Genomic DNA, 24,505 nt, shown 5'->3' with positions numbered 1-24,505 from the left:
TAAATCTAGGTCAAATCCAAGTAATGCCACGCCCTCAAAGTGCGAGCTGGCATATTGACAACGAAAAACCAAGTCACATTAATGACCATAATAACAATTTGAATTAAACAAATAACTGAGACATAAGTTATATACAACATTTAATTATGTATATACATATCAACGGGCTACATCATCATACAAACATATAATCAATATATATTTAAATCACACAGCTCATTAATCAACAAGTAATTGGCGTATGGGGCGAACTCAGCTTATATGTACACAAATCATTAATTTGTGAATTTCTTGTGATACCATTCTTAATCGGTTTGGGCAGATTGGTTTTTTGTAGCCGTGTGGACTTAGTCCCACGTTAACTACAAAAAATGCAGGCTATTGTGTGGCTGTGCGCTAATAGTGGCTACAGACTGTGCGCTAATATTGGCTAAAGATGTACAGATCTTTTCGATTATATGTATAAATATATACTAACAAGCTTTCGTGGCGTATAATATATATCATAAACACGTCATGCACACATCTGACCTCAATCTGGTATAGACTAAGCTAAGTATTAATCGATGGTCATTGGGATCCACATAACTATATATATATATACACACTAGTGTAGTATCCCTTGTTTCTATTCAATTGTGTATGGATGCGATATGTACACCGTACGGCGTACGTTTAGCGCCCATCATTATGATATTGAGGGGTCTCTATGACTCTGTAACATGTCTATGACCTATTACTTCCCAATGGGCTCAAAACGAGTCTGTGGCGTACACATGATATCATAATATCCTACAATAAGCCAAAGTGGGTCATACGAAGTGAAAGTCTGTCTCAATTTCAGGGTCGTCACTTGAACTATTTTGGAAGTAACTGATCTTGCAGTTTCTATTATTGACTGCCCTGTTGAACTTATTGCTGGACACTCATGGTATAATACTGTATCCACTGTCTTAACTTAGTGTCCGTGTCTCTAAGTAACGGTGGTTAGCGCTCTCTGAGCGTCTCTAATGCACGATGTTGAAGTACGAATGTATCTACAATATGTATCCGATGATCACCTTCCCAGTATTTTTATTAGGTGATCTTGAACGTGGGCTGTTGAAGCACTTGTCGCGGCCCCGATACGGAAGCTGTGTCCATTGTACTCATTTGAGTTAATGCCTAAACATTCTAGCACATGTTTGAATTTTTCGATAAATACGTTCCTAGTCAAGACTTTGTCATTCTCGTCCACGAACAGGGGGTCATCTTGTGACGGGTTTTGTTGCTGTCTCGCTTCCACATATTTACAACAAGCGACGTATGGGCATATAGAGTTATCGGTCTTGAACAATTTCAAAGTGATACCTTCCCTAAAGGGATCCGTCTTGGATGTCCTTAGACGGAGTAGCACATATTCGTCCGCTATGACCAGATCTTGGACATAGAGATTGATATTGCGGTCAAAGTAACATTTGACAGTAAAATCCCCGCACCTCAAGAAACCGTAAAAGGCCACTATACACACGGTTTCTAACATGAGGTTACCAAACGAGGTGGCATTTGAACGTAAATACACACTTAATGCTTTTAGAATATCAAATGTATCTGGATGTCGTGGTTTCGTTACCTTAATGTTGGTTCGTTTCACGCCTCCTAGAATGGCTTGCATTCTATTCAATTTGGCACTATTGGGGTATGTAATGTTGTTCTTCATGCACATGAACCGGATACCACACACGTATAACTTAATTGTCGTATAAGTTAGATTAATACTATGGCAGTAAGCTACGAATTGTATCAGCAGGTCCTCTGTAACACACATTCCTGCTAAGTTGACACTGTTGATGAGGCCGGCCTTTGGTAGAAATTGAACGAATGTATTATAACCCGTGTGGTAAGTTTTTAAGGTACTTGGGGCTAATGCCGCCTCCCACAGGTCTGCGACTACTCTCCCTACCTCCAGAATACCTCCGATGGATGTGGGACCTGGCATGGCAGGCGGTTTGCTTCCGGGGCTAGTTCGACGAATCTGCAAACGAGATAGAGTATCCGCGATGAGGTTACTTTTGCCCGGGACATGCCGAGACATGATCACAAACATGTTCATAGCAGCACACATAGTAAGACGTCTCATTAAAGGCATGAAATGGGAAGCTTTAAAGCGTCCTTTATGCAGAATAGACACAGTAGCTGTGTTGTCACACATAAACATGATCCTCAAACCCTTCCACAAATGACCTCATATCATGGCAGCCACTACAATAGGGTACAGTTCCTTAAACGCTATTAATAGTTCTTCCTCGCTATTCGCGTGCTCCTGCATGGATGATGGCCATGCTTCTGAAAAACATTCACTTTGCATGTATCCACCGTAACCTAGTGTGCCGGACGCATCAGTAAATAGTTGTAGGTCATCAGTTGATGTGATTTGGCGGTCGTAGAATATGGCTGCCCCGTTCCACTGAGCCAAAAAAGTCAACCACATTCGTATGTCTTCCCTACATTCCTGATTTAGCTTGACATGGTAGTGTCATGGTTTGACGGTAGTTGACAGCTGGATAATGTGAGAAATAAAACTCTTGTCTGGGATGATTACCTTGTTCGCGAAATTGAGATGCCCCAGAAGCTGTAATAGTTCTCTTTTGGTGCACGACTGTCGGCTTTGGAATGATTGTAGCATCTCGGTATCGCGTTTTAATTTGTCTTCGGGTAGTCTGGCTTCCATATAATGGGAGTCTAAGATGATACCCAAGTACTCCATAACAGTCTCGGGTCCACATGTTTTGTGGAGAGCCATAGGGATATTAAGACGGTTAAATATCAAATATAACAACGTCATGTTTCTCTGGTCACATTTTCCTGGCTCTTCAAATGTTATAAAATCGTCCAAGAGATGCAAGATGTGAGCTATACCGTAATTGTGTTGCGCGATCCAGCATATGGCTTGCGACAAATTGTTAAAGATTTTTGGGCTAGACCTACACCCGAAAGCCAACCTCGTATAGTAATAGTAATTACCTTTCCAACAGATGCCGAACAGATGTCACTGTGATGGATGAATGGGCAATACTTTGAAAGCGTCCGAAATATCTATTTTACACATTGAAGTATTCTTTCCTAATGTTTGTATCAATTTGATAGCATCGTCTATGCGGACATAAGACAGGGAACAATCCTCCTTATGTATTAGGTCGTTGACACTCGGGTGTTCGTCATTGTCATGTGGTGAAGATAGGTCCACTATCAAACGGGGTTTACCAGAATACTTTCCATATGACACCCCTATTGGTCTGACTCTATATGTTGAGAATGGTAATTTATTAAAGGGTCCTTGTAAAAATCCTTTTTTAGTCTCACTAAGAATAAGATTGTCGACAGTGTTTCGTCGTTTAAAGCCGACATTAGGTTTCTACATTCTTTAATGGGAAGAGTAGATCCTACCACCATAGTACCAAATCCATGAGTCAGTACATCGCATAAATAGTTCACAAACTCGCGGTCCGGATGACCGGTCAGTTCATAGCTTAGTCGTTCAATATTGACCGGAGTTGTTGCCACTTGTCATTGACGGGGGTCAATGTTACTGTCGTCACTTTAGGGTTGTTTGTGTGTTTTCCGGCATGCCTTAGCTCCGTGATTGGTTGATTTACAGTTCGAACACATTTGGATGAAATTGCACAGACTGCCGTACTGACACCCCCATCATTATAATTGTTGCAAACTTCGGATCTATTAATCTTGATTCTTTTCCGGCCAAGTTTGTCCAATTTCTCCCCATTCCTGGCTTGTTGTTGGGGGTTCTTAAGGTTATTTGCGTTACCACTATACACGGACTTCTTAGATTGGTGCTGGGGACAGAACGGCGTTTGATGTGTGGTGGAGTTACACAGTTGGCACGTGTTAGCCCTAGCATTGCCTATCACCATGGCCAGAATGCCATTGTCTCTGAGGGCCCAGTTTACCCTTTGTCGTCTGTCCCTCAGAGCAGTAGCTGCTTTTAACGCAAATTGACAATGGTAATCATAAAACCTCTGGCCGTATACGTTGGCAATCTCAATGATGTTTGCTTCGTGACTGTCCATCTCGGACCGACGCGTCGGGAATTTTTCGCACATGACCCTTTTAAATTTTCCAAAAGAAGTCACAAATTCCGAAACGGTCAAATGTTTATTCAACCTGGGGTCCTCAACTTGATCATTAATGTAGACATTAATGCCAGGCTGTTTATCTTCTGTTTAGGAATTAACAGGGAGGTCAGATTGATGCATCTCCCCTCGAGAATTTTCTTTTTGTTATTGTCAGACACAATGTCCAAGTGAGGGATGCTCTCGGACGAGATGCCATCAGATAAAGAATCAAAGTAGTTACCTGATTGTCCTGTAGAGCTCGTGGCAGCCGCAGCGTGTGTGTTGGTCACCGCGTATGATTTCTCCAACGTGTATACGTCTGTGGATTGACGTTCCTTATTGCTGTTGGAGACGAGAGTGATTACAGTCTGCTGCAGGTCATTCATTGTTTTTTGCATACCCTGCATTGACGAAAGGAGTACCTCCACAACATTCACACTGGGCGCGGCCATGTTTGTTGACGTACGCGTCCGCACAACCACTTCCGGTGTGGTGATGGGTGATGCGGTTGACAGAGCCTCGGCAAATAGTTCCGTACAATTTTCGGATGTACTAGCACTTGTCGTGGTGTTGACGTCCGACACGGGCATAGGTGTTAAGTCACTATTGTTATTGTCTGAACTAATCACGTCCTGGTTCGAATTCACTAGTCCCCGAACTGGGCGGCCTCGTACAACCCCACTTTTATGCCGCCTTCCCACATTTTCAAGATACATAGTTTTAAGTGTGGCTTTCGTAATTCCCGTTGATGGTGCGAGGATGCCGATCTTGTCCAGGTCAGTTCTTAACTGTATGATTGTCCAGTTGTTTGGGTTGGAATTATCCCACGGGGCGGTTCTGGTTGTGGTTCTCTTACCTACGGCTCGCCATGTTAACAATTTTCACTTTTGGCGCGCAGCGAATGTTTTGGTTTTCGATCCGAACTGTTGGATCTCCTTTGGTTCTCGACTATTTTTAACGCCTACATGTTTCCTTGTTATTATGTTTGTGGTTATATATGTCCTGATTTAAATTAACGTCTGTAGGATCCAAAGAATTCTTACAAAATATCGGGAGACTAAACTGTGTTGTTCTTATCGCTACTGCTGCTGAATGATCGAGTGACGCTATTAATCTGGTCCTAAGCTCTTAGCCAATCAGATACACTTGCATACTTAAGTGACGCTAACTAGTTCCCCTTACCCAATCAGAAAGCTATATAGTGTACACGTGATCATTAGACTTGTATTTCTAGCCATCTCGAGATACACATTTTGGTAATCTCAAAAATGTAAATATATAGGTATCGTCACACACTCTACACTAGTACACCTAGCGATTTTCGTCGGACTTATAAGTAAGGGTATGCTATGTAGTACTCACTTAACATGACTAATCAAGCTTGTGCTTGATTAGGGGGGTATTATTTGTTCCATTCAAACATGGCTTTTATACAAAAGTCTTAACTTAGACCTTCATATCTCACAGAAAATAACACAATTGCCTTAACGCTTTATCATAAGAAAATAAAAAGCGAAAACAGCAGCAATGACAAGAATTACGTCGATACAAAAAAGACAACAGCAAACAACTGGGAATTAATAAAACAGAAATAGACATTATGTAACCTGTGTGGTTTATGTGTAGCAAAACACCACTGTCTGCTTACTGAACAGTGACGCCCTGTCAGGCAAAATGATTAATAGAAGCACTTTTTCTCAGAAAACATTCAACTTAATATATTGAAGGTCATGTACATGCTAGCTATATATCCAACATAAGCTGAGTTTATCTGTACATACATCATGGGAGACGGAAGGATTATGTTGTTACTCTTTGTATGTAATATATTTGGTACTCAAAATTGATTGCGTGGAAGTTAAATTCGGCAGTTATTGATTGTTTCCATATCTTTACCGAAACTATAATTTGAATAAGAACATTATTGATTTCGCTAGCTATCATGGCCATTTCACTGTGTAATTCAAGTTAAATGAAATAGTTCTATTTTATTTCAGATTGTGGCGGTGCTAGTATTTCAGGAGTCAAGTGGGCAGTTTCCACCTCAGATACCTGGTAAATGGCGGAACCCGAACATAGAGCGTTATGTCCGAAACCTCTGTAGAGTAAGTTCGAGTGTTATTGGGTAAACTCTATTAGTTCGGTGTGTGTATTTGTATAGCTGTGATACCGGTCTTACATTTAACATGTTTTCCTAATGTAAAGAATGTGCACAACAACATAGGCTGCTTTCAAGATTATACCATTTCGAATCATTGCCATATGGTTGTTTGGAAGTAAGCATAAAACATTTCTTGATACTGTAGTAAATTGTAACTTTACAATTGTTTTATTTACATATATAAATGAAGCCTCATTAGAACAAAAAAATATATGAGTATAACTGCGATTGTTACTTAGCGTACATATTAACATATTCAATTATTAATTTTTAAGTCCGATCATTTTGTGCATAGCACAGAGCCATTTAATCATCGTATTTTATACCTATATATATACATATAGTATCATAACTTTTGGGTTTTGGTTTTAGTTCCATAATTGATTTTCCTAAGCTATGAGATTCTAATTTAATTGCAAAATCTATTATCCACTCTCAACTCGTATATTTTAATTTCTTTCTCACTAACAGTAATCACATTATATTCTCTACATAAACAAAAAAAAAATCCATTTTTTTCCACTCTCACTTTTGTGTTAAGTGTTGGTGGTGAGTTTCAACTCTCATTTATCTCGCACCGATCATTATCGGGAATTATTTTATTGGAGATAAATTCGTCTTTAGGAATTTTTTATTTTCAGATCAGTCATCTTGTTGTCGAAAAGTAGTTAAGTCTCAACACCTTTAACATATGTCAGACAAATAACAAAGTTAAACTCATATGAGATATATATCTTTCAATGCACATATACATATGAATTAAACGTGTAAATTGAAATAACTGCTTTGTTCACTTTTGACATAAATTTGAGTGAATAATAACAGTTGTATGCTTCAATCATCTATGAAATTATATAACTGATTTTCATTGATATTTTTTCAACAGTTCATGCAGTGTCCTGGTATAGAAGGCATGTGTGACCTAAGACCTTACCCATGCTTTGATCCTCCATGTGCTGTCGGGCCGACCTGTATCCCTAGTATGTATATACAACCAACATCATTACAACTATAGCTAGTTACACAACACAATTAACACTGTATTGTTAACACGAATAATTATTTTTTTTAAAAATCTTATGGACAAAACCTCACGAGAGGTTCCGTTTCTGAGATCGAGACCCTTTTATGAATATGGTGGCTGAATTTGAAAATTAGTAGATATCATTAAAAAGTATTGTGCACCTAATCTATATATAACACAGCTGCTACTATTTAGTATTGTCTTTGCATAGCGAAAGGATATTATATCATATTGTAAGGTGAAGATTTAATATGCCACTGTTCGTATGATTTTATTTAAATAGACGCTAAATGTTTCCTACTTATTTTCATTGTTCTATCTAGTTTTTCCATAACATAGATTCTGCCCATTTCATATATGATATGTTCTGTCTAAAACCATAGTTAGTTTTCAACTATTTCAATAGTATGATGTTTTCGTCTTCCTCAGGTCCAGGAAGTTCTACGAAACCGGGCAATTGCCCTTCTCCTTTTAACATATGGACACGACGGGTCAGGTGTAACACAGACATAGCTTGTTATAATTCAGAGATATGTTGTCACGGATTCTTCGGAAGCGAATGTAGAGCACCGGAACCATTCATGATCTAAGAGTCCAATGATCAATGTGTTGGAAATCAAATAAAACCTAAGTACACCGTGAAATGTGAATATTGTTGATGAGTTTTGTAATGTGTGCTATTTTTCGATATTTTAGGGCAATAAGACGATAAACGATTAGTATTTTCTAATTTTCAGAAGATTTCTTTATATATATATACGATCTTACACGAGTTTCCCTATCATATGAGATTTACAAAACGAGTTTAAAAATGTTTCAATTTAGCGAGCCTCTGGCGAGCTAGAATGAAAAATTCACGACGAGTTTCGTAAATTTCGTAAGAAATGAAAACGAGTGTAAGTTCCTCTTTATCACATACTGAAGATTTGTGGCATTTATTCGTGTAAAACGACGATTTTCATGCAACCTTGAATTGTAAAAATCAGTCATTTTGACTCTAGTGCGTAAGTCTGTGACGTCATGTACTTGTCCTAAGCAGGCGTCACAAGTAAAATAATTAAAACTTACAACCAATCACAGGGTTGATAGGTTAAAATACATGGGTAAATACGCAAAAAATATGACATTGGTATATTCACTCGATAACACAGCACATCTTGTGATAAAAATGAGTATGGGTCGTTGATAGAAAAGAGCTTGAACGCAAAGGCATTTGCATTAAAGCAAGATTACGTTTGTAACATATTTGTAACATTTTTATGTATGGAAGGCAAAGAGACACATAAAGAAGGCTTTCGATTATCTGAAAACTAGGAACCATTATCAAATATTTACATTTGCATGGCATTGTCACTATATAGCCTCTTTGAAAGCTGTGTCGTTGATGGGACTTTAATTACCATGCAGCACGAGACACATATTCTTTAGACCTGCTTTCACATATGTTACAGACCTACTGATATGAGTCACAAAACACATAAACATTTCAAACATTTGTAACGAACCCCTGTTCTCTGTCGCAAGATCACTCACTTCAAATGATATCAGTTTCACGCGTCTTGCAGCCACAGTTTCCTCAGTTTCTGACGACATGTCAATTAACGAGATTGTTATAGAATCTAGCGACTGTAGGTCAGAATCCCATACAATCAACAAATAAATTCACGTCTGGATTCTTCACAAAATGAGCAAAGAGAAAAGTTCGAATTAACTTACGGTGTTCACTGTATTTATCCATGCGCAAAATTTGTTCCGGGAAAAAATCGAAACAATTTCAAATTTAACTTTCAGCTCAGAGTTCTTTTGATAAACTTAAATCACCTTTAAGACATATCATACTGTATTGGGGAATAAAATTGAAGTGTTTGTTAAACTTTCAAAGTATTACTTTGTTTGCCAATCAGCTAGCGACAACACGCTGTTCCAACTATTGAACGAATTTGTGTGGACTGTCGATAAGGCGGGAATTTAAAATATCAATTGTAAATTAAAAAAGAACATATAAGAGGCACAGAAAACGTAAATATAAGTATTGAACTGTTTTTGTATGGTATTTATGATCTATTTGAATGACACAGCTTTGCAAGCAAACAAATCATAATGCGCGCAATGCTTGATTAAATACATATAACTATTGACATACAATCAGAGTATCCATTTACTCGTTCAGTTGGCCTCAATGGATAAGCTTGATGTTTTATGTTTAGGCTTATGTCTTTAAACGGTTTTCATTTTTTGAATCAATCAGTCACTGAATTGAATTATGGTATCTTATGTGCACGTGATTATTGAAAAAATAAGAGAATTTTATTTCAAAATTAAATTATAATTTATGTAATCTCCATTGTATAAGTATATTAATTATTTTTATTTCAAAATTACCAAACTTGCGTGTTAATTTTTACATTTTTTCGATGCAATGAAATTCGAATACATCTATGTCGCATTTATTTATTTCTACCAGTGTATTGCTCAAAAAAGGAACTATAGTCATCATTACATAATCATAAAACACATAATTTCTGCAAAAACAATTGTCATGTTTGTCCATAACTGGCCCCTGGAGGGTTGGCGTTGACATCTTTCCTTTTATATGTTTTGCTAGCGTTTCCTAACTTACCAACGGTAGACTATATGTATGAATATGTAAATGTACATTGGGAGAGGAGAAGTTACCATTGGAGAGGATTATTGCAAAGCACGTTCATTACGAGCATCGGACAAGCAAACAAGAACTATTCAAACCGCAAAACATTGTAGATGTTAATATTGGATGTTATGAAAACTAAACGCCGATTAAATTTGCGGAACATTCACATTGAAATACATATTCCTTGGCGAGAAGAAAAACAGTTTAATCATTTCTACATACAAAAGTGGTCGGTCTTTGTACTCACAAATTAGTGTTTTCATTTTTCAAAATTTCCTTTATTCATATTAATTTTGTACTTTTGGTTTATTTCGTGATGAAAATATTTTAGCGGAACATTTAATCCAAATTCATTGTTAACTTTGTTCCAGATATGCCAAATAATAATAGAAGATAATGCATTAGGAAGACGCTAATAACCCTAACATGGACATTTATATAATTATTTTATAATTCTGAATAACAAAATGTCATCTGAAAGGATTCAGTAGAAAAGAAGGCTTTCCCATTGTTCATGTTAAAGTAATAATTCTGTCTCACCCATCAGTTTTGGTGACATGTATCATAACCATCATCAATAAACTAAAAAGGTCAAATTGATAAAATTAGATAATGTGTAATCAAATCTCTTTTGTTTCTCGAACGCCATGAAAAAAGATTTCTCATCCGGACGTGTTAGATTAAGTTTTTCATTACAACGTTTCATGACAGCAATCTGGGCCCAGTTGTTAAAAAGGTGATTAACGCAAATGTCATTTTTGGTGTATCTTTAAAACGTAACATTTCACTGAGTTTTAAATGTCCAGATAGCTTATTTTACATCAGAGTAAATTACATGCAAAATGTAAAGGTTATACCCTACATATTGACCAAATTATCAGAGATTGAAAAATGTCGTTAAAAATGATAAAGCTTATCACCTTTTGAACAACTTGGCCCAGATTGATGTGAATCTTAATTGCACAGCTGAAATTGCAAGAAGTTCTACAAACAGGAAAACTTAATATGTTGTCCTTTTGTTATTATTATATAAGCAGTCATACGGAAGCTGATTTGTTTTGACAGGTTTGTTAACATCCCAATCAATTTATGAAACAAAACATTATAAGCTGAAAAATAAACTTTTGATGCTGTTATATAAATTCCCTTATATAACTTAAAATAACTAATATACTAACTTTGCAGTAGTTTATGCAGAGTTCCTGAAAGCCCGTGCAACGTGATTCTTTCCCATCAATAATCATGAACTGAGGCCTAAAATGGTGGCACAAGGTCACCAACAACTGAAATACCTAATAACTGATATTTAATATTTCCAGTACCATGTGTCAACAAATAAGTGGTCACATATGATATATGTATGTTACAGTGTTTCATATGTTTAAAGATTTCGAAACTAGGTCAGAATTATTTATATTGTAACAATTACCAATAAATTTACGACGTTAGACTTACAAAAGCGATCCTTTCTGCAAATAATACATTTCCATTTTAATTCCAGAATCTCTCGAATCACCAAGCGTCTTCCCATTCCAATCTGTTAGCCCTGTTTAACGTTACACTTGATTGTCCGTTTAACAATATTAACAAGCGAAACAAAATATAAAATAATTTAGTAAACAAACACGTTTCAAACGCAAGAGTCATAAAATGCTTAGAATATTTGTATATCTATTAACGCGGCAAACGTCCTATACATACATGATGATTAGGTTTGAAAGAAGATGTAGATATATCAATAGATAATGTTTATTGATATCTCTACGTTTAGGTTGTAAGTTATAGATATGACTCCCTCTATACTTTTTAGAAGGAGATATATCTATATAATGATAATAAACAAGCGCATTATTGTCAATGAAATATAATAAACATGTATTACCTGAGGTATCATAGCGTATGATTGAAATATCTGCTGAATATATTTTCGTAAAACAATAATCAATATAAAATTATTCTATGTTTCTAAATCATTTGAAGTATTTAATCATACCTTTACATATTTACGGCGATCGATAAACACTTTTCTCCTGTCACTATATGCTTACATATGTTTCAGAATACTTCATACATGGTTTTGCTATTCTTTTGATCTGTGACCTCTTCGCTGGTTAGCTCATCGAGTTGAGGTGAAAAAAAACGAGGAAAATGACTGTCTCCGATCAGATTTCAGATCGTCAGTCTAGCTAGCTCACATCTTATGCTATTGGAAACTCTGGTGTGACTGTCCGACATGATAATATAAGGGCATGAAATATAATACAAATGAGTTTAATTCTCAGACGCACTGTACTGACATTGAATAGCGTACATGCATGGTGTTTCGAGCTACCCGCAAGGTACAGTATGTATCATGTCGTCTCCAAGACAACAGCGTCCGACCAACTTAAATCCGACTAGTTTTTGACGTGATATGAGGTCTACGGAACATGTAAAGCATGATACGTAGTAAATCTATGTCAAATTGACGAAATTGAAGTATATCGATCCATACTGCCCCCGGCGTGCTATTTTGTGGAGTTAGTGACCTTGTTTATGTTATAAGTGTACGGACAGACGAGGGTAGTACCTGTGAGGAGATGATAAATAGTATCTTGAAATGCAAACGCTGTACTTGTAGTTGCTTATATTGTGAGGCTTGAAGTTTAGCAATTCTACATTCGTTCTCAACAAATGTTTAGGTATTGAACACAAGTTTTCACAATATAATAGGCCATCTCGTATATTCTTAATTGCGATATCAACGACAGCGATTACTGAGTGTAGTATACTGGAGAAAATGGTGTATTCCAATGTCAACTGTTTTTGTATCAATTACTCTGATTTATATACGACGAACCTATAGGTCGATATATACCTTATGTTAAAATTATGTTATATTCTATATGATGCAAAAAAAGGAAGACAACTCGTACTCATTCGATATAGAAGAAGTACAATCTCCGAGAAGCAATATTTACCTAGAAATGTCATTACTTGAGTGTAAGGAACGATAACTCTTGATAAAGATTGGTAGAAGAAGCTGCAAGGGCTTATCTTTCATCATGTTAATTATATTTATGTAACTGACAGTTTACCCAGACTTGAGAAAACAAATAAGTTAGTAAGACAATACGAATCCTAAAGTGTATGTCATATTGATCACTCTAAATATAGACAACAAAAGTGTGCAAACATGTACAATGTGTGACCAATATCATGATTATTTCTTATTGTTAAGATGGTTGTCTCTTTCTTTGTGAAATGATTTATCAATAACAAAAACTTTTATTTTTGATTGTTTATTTCCCATTTTATATCTAGATACCCTGAACATTTCATAATTTGAATCTTTGTCTTTCGTGCACATTATTCGGCGTATTGGTTTATACGTTTATTTCCCTTTCATTATGAATTGTGGGCACTTGTAATGGCAGCACGTACAGTATCGATATGTGTTAATCCGGACGTTTCTCTACACGAATTTTCCGCTTTTTGGAATAAAGCAATAAGCCGGGATATTGTAGATCCTTGGAACATCAGGGGGAGAGTATAGCCGGGAACCAGTGGCGTAAAGACAAGTCTTCCTGAAAGTGGAATGTATACACCGGATAAGGTGAACCTGTCTCAGCGTATCTCTCTCCTGAAAGCAGGAGTTCAATGGATGCATAAAGAAAAATATTAGGATGCCTCAAAAACGACTAGGGGAGTTTAGGTTCGTTTCTAGTCTCAGCGGGGATTTAGAATTAGTTGTTATATTCTTAATTTGGGATAAATGAAGTACGAATATGTGAAATTTCAAGTTCATTCGGTAGGAGATATGGCGTAAGAAAGCGAGGTATAAACCCCCATTTTCATTTTAAATGAACGAATATCTACTGTGTGTTATTTACGTTGAAAATTGGCCATTTTGAAGCAAATTAACTGTTCAATTTTTAAAACCGTCAGGATACGTCACCCAAATAAATATGTGGTATGTGTAGAAAGGAAAGTTTTGGTTGTCAGATGCGGAATCTTTTATTTTTGTATGCTAACTGTCCAAATGCACCACATTTTGGCTATTTATGCATAGCAACTCAGCTTTGTTACTATGGTTGGGCATAATTGCAAGGTAATAAAAGAAATCTGGACCAGGATAGATAACCCCAATTGACCAATATGATGTTTATAAAAGAAATCGGTAAATAAATTTAAGTTGATATTTCAATGTTTAAGAGGCCGAAAATGGCACATATTATTTTATTTTTCTATTACACTTTCACAAGAGGAAATTAGTTTTATGCAAAAAAGGAAAACATACTCAATTCGCATAAAAGTAACAGTTGTTTCATCATACTGGTAAAAAGAAGTTAAAAAGATTGGTTGGAAGATCATATGATTTACTAAAATGTAGTTTGTCTACATGAAGTGGAGGTGATCCATGTTGACGTTTTGCTGTCAATGTTATACATTTATTACAGTTTTTGTCTTTAATAATAGATTAATATAAAATGCTTTCACATTTAACTGTCAATACATATAATAGTATACAGCAACTGTACACTTATTTTGAATATATCACTTTTATAAACTAAACTTTTATATCAAACGACCTTTTTGGGGCCTGGTATATTCGGATTTTCACCTCCTTAATTTGTTCAAAGATGTCCTTTTGTATGACATGCGGAAAAACTAAGGTACACGTTTGACGGAAAGCGGGTTTGTGGGGGTACCAAAAAGGGTAGGGTAAATCATAAATATAGTTTGCTGTTTTCAAAAAGAGCTTAAAACCCAAAATAATACCATTTCTGTTTTTGAAACATATGAATATTAAACAGGCACATATAAAATAATGAAACATGACAGACATTCAATCGTCACTTAAAGATTGTTTATACAAAACGAAGGATTAAGACAGGGGATTCTTTTAGGTCGTTTTCAAATGGAAAGTGTTTTGATTTCTCAACAATTTCCTTTCCTATTTATATTTTGATTTGAAATTTACAACTTTACTCATTTAAGAAGACTTACATAAATTGTATATTCACTACATACTTTCCTTCTGTTTTATACTGAGTTATGGTTTCTAGACACATCTCAAACTTGGCTATTTCAAATATCTCTCAATCTTAAGTAAATTAAAAGGTGCAGGATACCCTTTATATGCAATACGTATGAAATGTCAATTGTTAATATTGTATATTATATATATCATATAATATTTGCTCAACACCTGTGGTTGAAGTGAGTTCCAGGTCCTGATTTGTTCTTTTACTTCTCAAAGTTAACTTACAAATCAAACATGGCATTTGCCACCACAACTACTGTAAAATGATTAATTTAATATATGAAGTTTCATTTGCTGGTTAGTCTCCTAGCCTCAAGGAAAGTATCTGCTTTAATCGTTAAAGTTAACCGATTTCATTGTTTTATCAAATGATCTACCTATTTCCAATGTTTATCCGCTGATTATGCATAAAAGGCATTTTGAGATAAGCATGTAAATTGACATAAATATTAGCTGTATGATGATATTTAATTTGTTAAAGGTTCATACTTATCCCACAATGCCTTTTTACTAAAAGAACACTTTTTCTTGTGATTTGGAGTACAATGACCAAATTGCATCTCCTTGCCTAACACCAAACATTTCCTGACAATACTAGTCAATACAAGTGAATTTATGTAGATTAAACAGGCTCAGTAGAGTGTTTATAGTTGTCAGAGGTGCGTTTGACATGTTACACTGACCAAAAGCCAGATAGTTTTTGCTTTGAAAACGGAAAGAGAGACTGAGTTGTTCGTTCAAGTTAATGCTTGCAATTTACAGTTAATCCTTTTGTTGATTTCATACGGTTTATTTGTTACATTCAATGCTAGCTGCTACTCAGATAATTTCTTAATTACTTTTCTTCCCTTTTTGTTATATTACGTTAAACATGTCATCCGTGTATGTTGCAAAAAGAGGCACACTGCCAACATTCAAAACATATATGATGAACAAGCAAATTCGTGGAATTTATATCCCACGCTTGCAGGACATATTGTAGGTTAACATTATTGAGGTTAGGTATAAACATGTGAGTATCGTGTTGTTGAGACATAATGTATAGCTTGAAATTTAAAGAAAACTTGACGTGTTTATCAGTAAGGCATCTGACTTATATATTGCTGAACTCCCATCAACCGGAGTCGATCTCGCTACGTGCCTACTATCACACTAGAGCTGAACTGCGCTAAACGCCCCAGACCTCGAGTTCGACAGTTGTGACATTTGAACAAGCCATCGATCTATGTTTACCACCTGTACGATGTGTCGCGTCGTGTTTAACGATGTGTTGTTTACAGATCAAGACAAAGAATACATGTATAGCTGATTAGCAACATTTCCGGTTGTACTGCATCAAAAGCACCTGCAACTTTTATGTTTAAGGAATAGTTGTAATTGTGTCCTTAACAATAAGAATAAACTGTAATGTTCCGAATATGAAATTCTGTGTTTCCTCGGAACTGATCATCATTCACAAAGGCGAAGCTCGTGCGAACGTGATACTATTCGAGAGGAAACAAATAGTCGTGTTTTTAACCACAACCGCATTTTACACTTATATGTTTAACTGCAATAGATCAAAAACAAAACAAAAAACGATGATCCGCCTTGTGCTAAGCATCATTATTGTTGTCTGCTTCAGTTATCGGAACACAGGTAAGATGTCTGTTACTCACTGGCGTCTAGGAGGGTTCTAAATATGGTAATATGATCACGGAAACTAAGGTGCTTAGGGAAAATACGACTTGCGTCTTAGTTTAAATATATAATCACGATTACTAGATTGACTTCAAACCTTCGAACCTATATCAATGTAATCGATGTTGGCTCGTACACTTTCGCTGCTTGTCACTATGATATCGAAAACATACCCAAGACAAACTTATTCTCACTATTTATTTCCTTTCCTGTAATTATTTTGAAATAAGCCTTTGAATGACATGCAATATAAATACCTTTCATTTTTTTAGTCATTAAATTATTAGATAGCTTGAAAATTGTCAATAAAGATGTTTTGAGTGTTATTAGAGTGGTCTTATCATGTTCATATAGCGGCGATAATCTGTCCAAGGTTTAATTCCTTATTAAGCAGCAACTAAATTTATATAGAGTTCTTCAGACCTAAAACATGATTTATTTAATCACAGGAGGACCACAGCAATAAACACTAAAAAAAACTTTTTTTCACGCCAAATTTTGCGGGTCAAATATTGGCAGTATAACGAACGAAAACCCTATTTAAATCTATGTTAATGCTACAGATAAACAGAATCATAAATAATAGTTACACTTTAACCTTTTATGTTCGTGCTTCAATTACTTATTCTAAACTCATAAATGATGGTCTGCATTCGCTTCCTCAGAAACCATGACAATACACCTGTGACCCATTACAACCATAGTCGGTGTTACATCTGACACGCCTCGTCTAAATTATATAGGGACCAGGACAGTTACCAGGTTTAGAAGTATACTTCCGCGAGCTGTAAATAAAAAGAAACAATGATGACAAACCGAATTAATTGTTTCACCCTGTGGTATTTACATAACAAGTTTAGAGTTATCTTGACAAAAATGAGAGTGATTTTAATAAAAAAAAATTGCAGCATTAGAAATGGTAGCCATTAAGGCATATATTGAATAGAAAAGAATTCAAATAGTATAAAATACTAATCTCATGAAGAATGGTTAAGGTTTTTAACAACTGTTAAGCATTATAAATGTAACTTGCACATGTTTGTATTTGATATCTTCAGGTTTTCCCAGTCATTTTTGAAAGAGCCATTCAGGGATACTGTAAACAGCACAGTTAAAACCTGTAAAAACTTTATATACAGACATCACGTAAGATAATTTATAAGATTAAACTTGGAACACATTTGTATATACAACGGCAGTGCAAGAGTACTTATAATCAACAAATGACAATAATGTTACTTAAACAATCCTTGTTTGTTCTTATTCAGTCATAAATGCAGTTATTCCAGCTGTATCGGCCGTTGGACTCTTCCGTACTTTAGATGTTATGTATGTTGTATTGTGTATTTTATTTATTTTTGCATCATTGGTCTATTATATAGTTGGATATAAAGAAAATATATATACATACTTGATACACCTTGTGGACCTTCAGGACATGGAGGAATTAAACAGGTAAGGGTTAGATCTAATAAACATAATGAGGGGTGTTTAATGACAGGTAAAAACAACCATACACATATTTACCTATTAAAAGAATATCTAAAGAAATTGTTTCTTAAGGATCATCATAAACCAATAAATGTGTAAATACTTAGGTAGTTTGTCACGATTTATACTTATATATAAACCCAGAGGAAATTCTTGGAAATGATGCTAATGCTTTGTAATATTTTAATCATTGGTATACGTGTGAGGCTATGTTAATCTATTTCCCTGTAAGTAAATCGATGGTGAGTGACATATCGACCTTACGACGTTAATCACACCGGAGTACAACGTGAAGAATTAATAATCTAGACACTGACCTTAGAGCGAAATGTCAAATCAAGAAAGCCAAGGATTGAAAATGTATAAAACGAAAGTTGATAAATAAAAAAAAGAGTTTAATTCGTCAACAAACGTTTGACATACTTGATTTATTTCATCAAATAGGATATTAATTATACGTATGATTTACCTTCTGTTTTGTTGATGTGATGTTGTGGTAGATATCGTGCAGTAATTTCAAATTGAATTTATCGTCCTACCTCAACTCACCCATCCTCTTCATGCTGGTCGGCATTTAAGGCCCTGGTGTAATTATCGTTTAATCGCTGTCAACCATTTGGCTGGTATTAATTTATGTATTTTTTATTTTCTAAATGCGACTGGTATTCGATCATTTTTTAAAAAAAAGTTTGAAGCATAGTCGATTTGATATTTAACGTCGTCGTCACAACAGACACAAAAATGCCAAAATATATGCATTACTCCTCCCTAATTGATTGTTGACAAAATGTTTGATATTTGTCACTTTTCATTCTATTACCATGACGTGTTAATCCAAAGGTCATGAAGAGATTGTAAATCGAGTAAATCTATCAAACGTTTGGGAAAATGTTCTTGTACAAAACAAAATAATCTTTTAATAGTATAAAAAAAGATGAAAGATCAATATTTCTAACAGGCAAAATCGACATTAAAGACGAAAAACAGGAACAGAAGAAACCCTATATTACACGATAATTACTAGTCTAACCAAGGGAAAGGACTAGTTATGGTACAGTCAAGTTAAAATACTGATACGAAACGACATAAAGAGCAAACGAAATTCAGGGAAGAAAAAATATGATTTGATATTTCTTTCATTCACAAAATGAAACATTTCTTTTCAAAAATAATTCAACAACATTTAACGTTATCAAGGTTGACACATTTTCGTGATATTTCAATTTTTACTTACCCCAAATGAAACTAGTGCCATGATATACATTATTCTTATTTATTCGTCCAGACAAAACAGCAAAATAGTTTTTATTCCTTTTATTCACTAGCCGCGCCAATCAGTCATTTTCCTAGAACAATGAATCATAATTTGTAAAATAGCTATGTGATGTAGCAGTAAAAAATATATGGAAGTATTGAGTAATATAAATGTGACAGCAGTATTGATGTATTAAATTTCAAAACTTCAAAAAAGACATGTTAAGAAAAGATTCTCTTTATACACATGCATTTGTGAAGTTTTAGTATAAGGCAGATATCAGTTACATAGTGGACTACGGCACATATTTAATCTTAAATAAATGTTACCAGCAAAAAAAGCGTACATAGGCTTATGCAAGAAGTTGGATCAATATGATTTAAATGCCTCTCCTTCCGCCGTGAGACTTTGGGAAAAAAAGTTAATATTTAGGAGAAATGTTAGGCTGTTCCATGAACGTCGTCTGCTTTGAAAAAACAGAAATCTCATTGACGCAGATATTATGAATTGCTTTACATTAAAATCAATAACAATTATAAGGTAAACACATTGAACGGCATTGTTTTTAACATTCATGCCGGTATCAAAGCAAATTGGTTATCGAAATGTAAAAAAAAAACTAAATAATAATCAACAAAACTAGGGCAAAAATAAACAATGAAGTAAAGAGAAAATATAAAGCCACGTCTGCCGGTAGTGTAGGCATCTTCTGCTCCATCGACGACACCCGCCATGTAAATCTAGGTCAAATCCAAGTAATGCCACGCCCTCAAACTGCAAGCTGGCATATTGACAACGAAAAACCAAGTCACTTTAATGACCATAATAACAACTTAGACCTTCACATCTCACAGAAAATAACACAATCGCCTTAACGCTTTATCATAAAAAAATAAAAAGAGAAAACAGCAGGATTGACATGCTGATTACGTCGATACAAAAAAGACAAACAGAAATAGACATCATGTAACCTGTGTGGTTTATGTGTAGCAAAACACCACCGTCTGCTTACTGAACAGTGACGCCCTGTCATGTACATGCTAGCTATATAACCAACGTAAGCGATTGTCCTGAGTTTAACTGTACATACATTTAGATATGATGAGAGACGGAAGGATTATGTTGTTTCTCTTTGTATGTAATATATTTGGTACTCAGAATTGATTGCGTGGAAGTTAATTTCGACAGTTATTGATTGTTTCCAATCCTTAACCGAAACTATAATTTAAATAAGAACATTATTGATTTCGGTAGCTATCATGGCCATTTCACTGTGTAATTCAAGTTAAATGAAATAGTTCTAATTTATTTCAGATTGTGGCGGTGCTAGTATTTCAGGAGTCCAGTGGGCAGTTTCCACCTCAGATACCTGGTAAATGGCGGAACCCGAACATACAGCGTTATGTCGAACGCCTCTGTAGAGTAAGTTCGTGTGTTATTGGGTAAACTCTATTAGTTCGGTGTGTGTATTTGTATAGCTGTGATACCAGTTTTACTTTTAAAATGTGTTCCTAATGTAAAGAATGTGCACAGCAACATAGGCTGCTATCAAGATTATACCATTTCGAATCATTATCATATGGTTGTTTGGAAGTAAGCATAAAACATTTCTTGATACTGTAGTAAATTGTAACTTTATAATTGTTTTATTTACATATATAAATGAAGCGTCATTATAACAAAAAATAGTATATGAGTATAACTGCGATTGTTACTTAGCATACATATTAACATATTCAATTATTACTTTTTAAGTCTGAACATTTCGTGCATAGCACAGAGCCATTTTATCATCGTATTTTTTATATACATATATATACATATAGTACACATTTTCATAACTTTTGGTTTTTGGTTTTAGTTCCATAATTGATTTCCCCAAGCACTGTGATTCTAATTTAATGACATCATCTATTATCCACTCTCAACTCGTATATTTAAATTTCTTTCTCACTAACAGTAATCACATTCTATTATCTACCTGAACAGATTTTTTTCCATTTTCTTCCACTCTAACTTTTGTGTTAAGTGTTGGTGGTGAGTTTCAACTCTTATTTATCTCGCATCGATCATTATCGGGAATTATTTTATTGGAGATAAATTCGTCTTTGGTTTTTTTTATTTTCAAATCAGTCATCTTGTTGTCGAAAAGTAGTTAAGTTAAGGCTCAACACCTTTAACATATATCAGACAAATAACAAAGTTAAACTCATATTAGATAAATATCTTTCAATCCACATATACATATGAACTAAACGTGTTAATTGAAAAAACTGATTTGTTCACTTTTGACATAAATTTGAGTGAATAACAACAGTTGTATGCTTCAATCATCTATCAAAATACATAACTGATTTTCGTTGAAATTTTTCGACAGTTCTTCCAGTGTCCTGGTGGTGAAGGCATGTGTGACCTAAGACCTTACCCATGCTTTGATCCTCCATGTGATGCCGGGCCGACCTGTGTCCCTTGTATGTATATACAACCAACAGCATTACAACTATAGCTAGTTACACAACACAATTAACACTGTATTGTTAACACGAATAATTATTTTTAAAAAAATCTTATGGATAAAGCCTCACGAGAGGTTCCGTTTCTGGGATCGAGACCCTTTTATGAATATGGGGTCTGAATTTGAAAATTAGTAGATATCATTGAAAAGTATTGTGCACCTAATCTATCGATAACACAGCTGCTACTATTTAGTATTGTCGATGCATAGCAAAAGGATATTATATTGTTAGGTGACGATTGTTTATGCCACTGTTCGTATGTTTTTAATTAATTAGACGCTAAATGTTTCCTACTTCTTTTCATTGTTCTATCTAGTTTTTTTCCAAAACATAGATTCTGCACATTTCATATTTGATATGTTCTGTCTGAAACAATAGTTAGTTTTCAACTATTTCTAAAGTATGATGTATGATTCCTCAGATCCCGGAAGTTCTATGAAACCGGGCAGTTGCCCTTCTCCTTTTAACATATGGACACGACGGGTCAGGTGTTACACAGACATAGCCTGTAATAATTTAGAGGTATGTTGTCACGGATTCTTCGGGAGCGAATGTAGGGCACCACTCGAACTAACGAACTAAGAGTTGAATGATCAATGTGTTGGAAATTAAAGAAAACCTAAGCACACAGGAAAATGTGAATATTGTTGATGAGTTTGTGATGTGTGCTATTATTCGATATTTAGGGCAATAAGACGATAAACGATTAGTATTTTCTAATTTTCAGAAGATTTCTTTATATATATATATATATATACGATCTTACACGAGTTTCCCTATCATATAAGATTTATGAAACGAGTCTTAAAATGTTTCAATTTAGCGAGCCTCTGGCGAGCTAGAATGAAATATTCACGACGAATTTCGTAAATTTCGTAAGAAATGAAAACGAGTGTAAGATCCTCTTTATCACATACCTAAGATTTGTGGCATTTATTCGTGTAAAACGACGATTTTCATGCAACCTTGAAGTGTAAAAATCGGTCATTTTGACTCTAGTGCGTAAGTCTGTGACGTCATGTACTTGTCCTAAGCAGACGTCACAACTAAAATAATTAAAACTTACAACCAATCACAGGGTTGATAGGTAAAATACATTGGTAAATACGCAAAAAATATGACATTGGTATATTCACTCGATAACACAGCACATCTTGTGATAAAAATGAGTATGGGTCGTTGATAGAAAAGAGCTTGAACGCAAAGAACACACACAGGGAATGCTTTCGTTTATCTGAAACTTAGGAACCATTATCAAATATTTACATTTGCATGGCATTGCCACTATATAGCCTCTTTGAAAGCTGTGTCGTTGATGGGACTGTAATTACTATGCCGCACGAGACACAATTCTTAGCGTATTAATACAACACTGACCGGAACTACAATATCCAATGTAACCTGACGGCTGCTGAAATATAGCTGGGCATTGTGAGACTTGACAATGTCATTGTAAATTTATGTGCAAAAAAAATAAAATGAAAAATACTTTTGTTACAACAAAAACAAAACCAAGAACTGCAATATCGTACGAAATGCACATCGGTTGAAACCACCAATGCCGGCAATGGAAAACAATTTTAACGCTCATGCAATTTATCAGAAATATCGTCTGTTACACTGCACTGATCAACAGGGGTTTGTTACAAATGTCTGAAATACACAAATTCTTTAGACCTACTGTCACATATGTTACAGACCTACTGATATTAGTCACAGCACACATAAACATTTCAAACATTTGTAACGAATCCCTGTTCTCCGTCGCAAGATCACTCACTTCAAACGATATCAGATTCACGCGTCTTGCAGCCACGGTTTCCTCAGTGACTGACGACATGTCAAATAACGAGGTTGTTATAGAATCTATCGACTGTAGGTCAGATTCCCATACAATCAACAAATAAATTCACGTCTGGATTCTTCACAAAATGAGCAAAGAGAAAAGTTCGAATTAACTTCCAAAAATAACTCCCTCGTGGAGAGCAAAATCGGATTTACGGTGTTCACTGTATTTATTCATGCGCCCAATTTGTTCCGGGGAAAAATCGAAATATATTCAAATCTAACTTTCAACTCAGAGTTCTTTTGATAAACTTAAATCACCCTATAGACATATCATACGCAATTGCATTGATACTGTATTGTGGAATAAAATTGAAGTGTTTGTTAAACTTTCAAAGTATTACTTTGTTTGCCAATCAGCACGCGACAACATGCTGTTCCAACTATTGAACGAATTTGTGTGAACTGTCGATAAGGCGGAAATTACAAATTTTAAATATAAATTGTAAATTAAAAAAGAACATATAAGAGGCAGAGTAAACGTAAATATAACTATTGAACTGTATTTGTATGGTATTTATGATCTATTTGAATGAGCTTTGCAAGCAAACAAATAATAATGAGCGCAATGTTTAATTAAATGCATATAACTATTGACATACAATCAGAGTGTCCATTTACTCGTTCAGTTGGCCTCAAAGGATAAGCTTGATGTTTTATGTTTAGGCTGATGTCTTTAAACGGTTTTCATTTTTTGAATCAATCAGTCCCTGAATTGAATTATGGTATCTTATGTGCACGTGAT

The 24,505-nt window shown here is 35.0% G+C and overlaps 3 protein-coding genes across 3 annotated transcripts; 2 read left to right on the top strand and 1 right to left on the bottom strand.

The window, feature by feature from the left end:
- Positions 1-1,057: 1,057 nt before the first annotated feature.
- Positions 1,058-2,104, bottom strand: LOC110458130. Its single transcript, XM_021509710.1, has one exon. It carries the CDS (start codon positions 2,102-2,104, stop codon positions 1,058-1,060), a length of 1,047 nt encoding a protein of 348 aa, XP_021365385.1.
- Positions 2,105-5,899: 3,795 nt separating this feature from the next.
- On the top strand, positions 5,900-7,932 carry LOC110457757. The gene is made up of 4 exons (XM_021509146.1): positions 5,900-5,929; positions 6,110-6,217; positions 7,160-7,253; positions 7,727-7,932. Exons 1-4 carry the CDS (start codon positions 5,915-5,917, stop codon positions 7,885-7,887), a joined length of 378 nt encoding a protein of 125 aa, XP_021364821.1. The 5' UTR covers positions 5,900-5,914; the 3' UTR covers positions 7,888-7,932.
- A 12,517-nt stretch (positions 7,933-20,449) lies between these two features.
- LOC110457884 (WAP four-disulfide core domain protein 5-like) lies at positions 20,450-22,606 on the top strand. Its single transcript, XM_021509341.1, has 4 exons — positions 20,450-20,533; positions 20,714-20,821; positions 21,777-21,870; positions 22,337-22,606. The coding sequence occupies exons 1-4, from the start codon at positions 20,498-20,500 to the stop codon at positions 22,495-22,497; spliced, it is 399 nt and encodes a 132-aa protein (XP_021365016.1). The 5' UTR covers positions 20,450-20,497; the 3' UTR covers positions 22,498-22,606.
- The last annotated feature ends 1,899 nt before the right edge of the window (positions 22,607-24,505 follow it).

This window comes from Mizuhopecten yessoensis, unplaced genomic scaffold (assembly GCF_002113885.1).
Source record: "Mizuhopecten yessoensis strain PY_sf001 unplaced genomic scaffold, ASM211388v2 scaffold1171, whole genome shotgun sequence".
In the NCBI taxonomy this organism is placed as follows: Eukaryota; Metazoa; Mollusca; class Bivalvia; order Pectinida; family Pectinidae; genus Mizuhopecten; species Mizuhopecten yessoensis.
This window is presented reverse-complemented; position numbering and strand designations above follow the sequence as displayed.